The 4185-nt window shown below is 38.9% G+C and overlaps 1 protein-coding gene across 1 annotated transcript in view; it reads right to left on the reverse strand.

Moving 5' to 3' along the window:
• The window catches only part of CPAP (centrosome assembly and centriole elongation protein), a 55308-nt gene extending 51369 nt beyond the window's left edge, over nt 1-3939 (reverse strand). Inside the window, exons 1-2 of the mRNA XM_007466344.1 lie at nt 3430-3939; nt 2602-2725 (exon numbers count right to left, since the gene is read on the reverse strand). Of these exons, the coding sequence (XP_007466406.1) occupies nt 2602-2725; nt 3430-3873 (568 nt within the window). The 5' untranslated portion in view covers nt 3874-3939. The remainder of the gene's footprint in view (nt 1-2601; nt 2726-3429) is intronic.
• Nucleotides 3940-4185: the final 246 nt, after the last annotated feature.

Genomic DNA, 4185 nt, shown 5'->3' on the forward strand with positions numbered 1-4185 from the left:
AAAAAAAAAAAAAAAAAAAAAAAAAATCAATCCCTTGGAGTAACTATTATTAATATTCACGTACGATTTCACATCCTTTTTTATGCTTATCCAAACGTCTACAGGCATACTCAAAATTACTTTCAAGAATAAATCATTCTGACCTTGAATGATTCTGACTTTCAGAAACTTCCTAAAATTTTATGATACTTTAGAAACTGAGATCTAGGGACTTCCCTGGTGGTCCAGTGGTAAAGAATCCACCTACCAATACAGGGGACGCGGGTTCGATCCCTAGTCGGGAAACTAACATCCTGCATGCCACAGGGCAACTAAGCCCACATACCACAACTACTGAGCTCGCACACCTCAATGAGAGCCCTCACGCCCAGGAGCCCACACGCCACAACTAGAGAGAGAAAAAAACCTGCACACCACAACTAGAGAGAAGCCCGAGTGCTGCAACGAAGAGAAAAAGATCTCGCATGCCTCAACGAAGGTCCTGTGTGCCGCAAGTAAGACCCGACGCAGCCAAATAAAGAAAGAAACTGAGATCTATTTTAATTAATGCAATAATTATTTTTAATAATCTTCATTTTTAAAGGAAAAAATGGCAAGACATTCTAATATATTTTAATGTAATAGAGAATGAAAATTCACTAATATGATTTCAGATTCCATATTGTGAATAACCGCTAAGAAACGACCACTTGTTGAGTTTGGTGCAGTATCAAAGAAATAACCAAAATTATTTGAAAAGCCTATTAAAATACTCCTCTCTCCTTTTTCCAATTACATGTCCGTGTGAGGCTGGGTTTTTTTTCACATACATCAACCAAATCAACATAACTGAAGAGATGGGAGGCAAAAGTAGATACGAGAATCAGCTGAGTTCTTTAAGCCAGAAGTTAAAGAGATTTTCAAAAACATTAAACAATGCAATTCTTCTAATATTTTAGAAAAAATTTTTTCATTAAAAAATGTTATTCTCTGGTTGTGCAGTGGTTAAGAATCCGCCTGCCAATGCAGGGAACACAGGTTCGAGCCCTGGTCCGGGAAGATCCCACGTGCCGTGGAGCAACTAAGTCTGTGCACCACAACTAGTGACGCCCGCTCAGCCTAGAGCCCATGCTCTGCAACAAGAGAAGCCACCGCAGTGAGAAGCCTGCGCACCACAACAAAGAGTAGCCCCTGCTGGCCAAAACTAGAGAAGGCCCACACACAGCAAGAAAGACCCAACGCAGCCAAAAAAAAAAAAAAAAAGTTATTTATAGCATGTAATTGGTTATTATTTTAATTGAATTAGTTTTTAAATTTCTAAGTTTTAATTTCTAACACCATAAATATCAATAGCTACAGCCCATATAACACAAGCTCTTTGGGGTCCTCAATAATTTAAGAGTGCTACAGGGTCCTGAAACCAAAAAATGTGAAAATAGCCCTAAAGCAATTGTTCCATAACTCCATGGAGATAGTTCTTATATTAATGTTTGACACCTGCTTCCCTATTGCTCTACCACAGTGCTATTTCTACCTTAAGAACTACCACAGGCTACTGTAAGTGATTTTGATTATTTTTATGTATTCCATAAAGGCACTCAATTATTTCAAGATACACACCACGTTCCCTATATTCTCTAAGATAAACATCCAAATTCCCTAAACCACTCTTCATTTGCTACAGTTCTCATCACCAGCACTACCACCACTCCCCGAGTACCATCCAGCCACACTCTGCACATTCATTTGCCAATATTTTTTCTTCTTTATATTCTCAATGTCCAGCGCAACCTCTGAAGAGAACAAGCATTTTACTGAATCAGTGAAGCGTGTCTCTTAAAAGGTAGCACGAAGCAAACACACTGCTCCAGATCACTGTTTTTCAAACTGTGGGACGTAATCCATTTTGTCAGCAGACACAACAGATCATGAATGGCATTTTTTTTTTTTAATGACATAGAATAGAACAAACAAAATAGAAAATATCCTTGTTACCTGCCAGGCACACCAATAAGAAATGATTCATGAAATTTCTTTGAAATTATGAGTCATCATTTAAAATGTTTTTGTTACTATGCGGCATGGTCAAAAAACTTTCAAAACTACTGCTCCAGATCACATTTCCACTCCTTCCCCCCACTGATAAGCACATCATGCTTTCCATTAATTGGTCTGGCATACAGCAGAAAAACTGTCCTCTACTACCACAGAAAGTATCTCTGGTGCGGCTCTTTAGCTGAGCAGAATGGCTTCTACACATACGCACCTTTACGACCCTAAGCAGTTTCGCATTCATCAGGCAGAGGTTGTAAACCAGTAGCCCCAGGCCAAATTCAGCTCTGGATCTTTTATTCTGCTGGGTCTTTTCAAAATTTTATTTTATAAATAAATATGAATGCCTTTAAGAAGGGCACACATGCTCCAGAATGGCACAGATCCCTCATCCCAATTACATTACACCATCACCATTCCATAGTTGTCTGCTTGGCTTCTTAAGAAACTGCAGTTTGCAACATATGATAGAGAAATGGTAGAAATAACCTGTCAAACAATGAAAGATAGGAAGTGTAGGTAACTGTCCATCGCTGTACTAAGCAAAGGTCTTACGTAAGCACATACTACCTGGGAGTGTATGCTGCCCAGACACCATGGTGAGCAGCTTCTCCTGTTCTGCCATGAGTCTTTGCAGTTGCTCTAACTGTTGCCTCTTCAGTTGTTCCTGCTTCTTCTGTTGTACTTCTTTCAGCTTTTTAAACATAAAATTAACTTCATTAAATTAATATTTCTTTATGGACCTTTGCCCCTTACATTTATCTTAATCCCTCCCATCTCCCTTCTCATATCTTCTCTAATAAAGAGTTTCAAAGAGGGCTCTCTAAGGACTTCCCTGGTGGTCCAGTGGTTAAGACTCCACGCTCCCAATGCAGGGGGCCCGGGTTCAATGCCTGGTCAGGGAACTAGATCCCACATGCTGCAACTAAAGACCCTGCATGCCGCAACTAAGACCTGGCAGAGCCAAATAAATAAAAATTTTAAAGTTCTAAAAATTAAAAAAAAAAAGAGGGAACTCTAAGTAACTAAATCTGCCACCAAAACTAAACTCTCAACTAAGAAACAGAACAAGTCACATGAGTCCTTTGACTCTTACAACAGGATAGGTATCAGTACATTTATAACCAACTTTTCCTCCCTAATATTTGGTCAACCATTTCCAATTTAGTTTTCACAAAACGAGGGAGAAACCTAAAGATGCTGTCGTAAGCACTCTATTTATATCTTACCTATTAAACATGCTTTAATGTTTCCTATCAAACAAAAGGCAAAATATGGTATATGAGGCTTTCACAGTAAAGGAGAAGAAACAAAAAGACCTGGAACAGGTGACCTTTCATCATACCTGCAATAACTGTGCAATAACACAGATACATATTAAGTCAAATCCCATTTTACCTGTTCAAGCTTTTTAAAAAGTGGGTCTTTATAAGCCACCTCTTTGAATTCGCTCACAGGATCTGAAATAAAGTCATTTTTGTTATCTTCCCAGTGTCCAGGAGCATGCTGACATGCCACTATTTGTGTTCCCTCTTTAGCTGAAGGACAGACTCTCTGTGTTTCAGATTTATCGGATTGTGACTTGCAAGGGCTGTTGGGCTCCAACTTCTGTTCTTCATGAAGTGAATCTTCTTCACTGATAAAGCTGAAGCTATTTGGAAAGTCTGTGGGTTTAATAGGAAGCCTGGTAGAAATGTTCACATTTACTCGCTTCTCTTCCTCTGCTTCCAAGATAGGAAATCCACGATTTAATATGACCCCAGCCCGAGAAGGACTGGTCATCCACTGGGTTAAGAAGTTCTGCCCACTGTTTAACTCTGGAGAGGTTGACATCAGGAACATTTTAGTGCAATGACACTACTGTATTTAAATAATGTAAAAGCTAGAAGAGCTGTTAATTTCCAACACCTGTAGAAACAAGACAGCCAACAAAAATTATTAGTTAAAGCTATTCAACCCAAACCTCAACCCAGCACAAAAGCCTACTGAATATTTCTAACAGGAAAGACTTTAACTAGCAAAGCAATCGGGCAATAAGATACATATTTTTAAAACATCTTTAAAATATCCAAATTGAGGGGATCAAAACTCACAGTGCCCTTCTGATTTAATCAGTTACTGATGAATTTACACAAGTGCTCAATCAGCTGACCA

Source organism: Lipotes vexillifer, unplaced genomic scaffold (genome assembly GCF_000442215.2).
Source record: "Lipotes vexillifer unplaced genomic scaffold, Lipotes_vexillifer_v1.1 scaffold2648, whole genome shotgun sequence".
Taxonomy (NCBI): domain Eukaryota; kingdom Metazoa; phylum Chordata; class Mammalia; order Artiodactyla; family Lipotidae; genus Lipotes; species Lipotes vexillifer.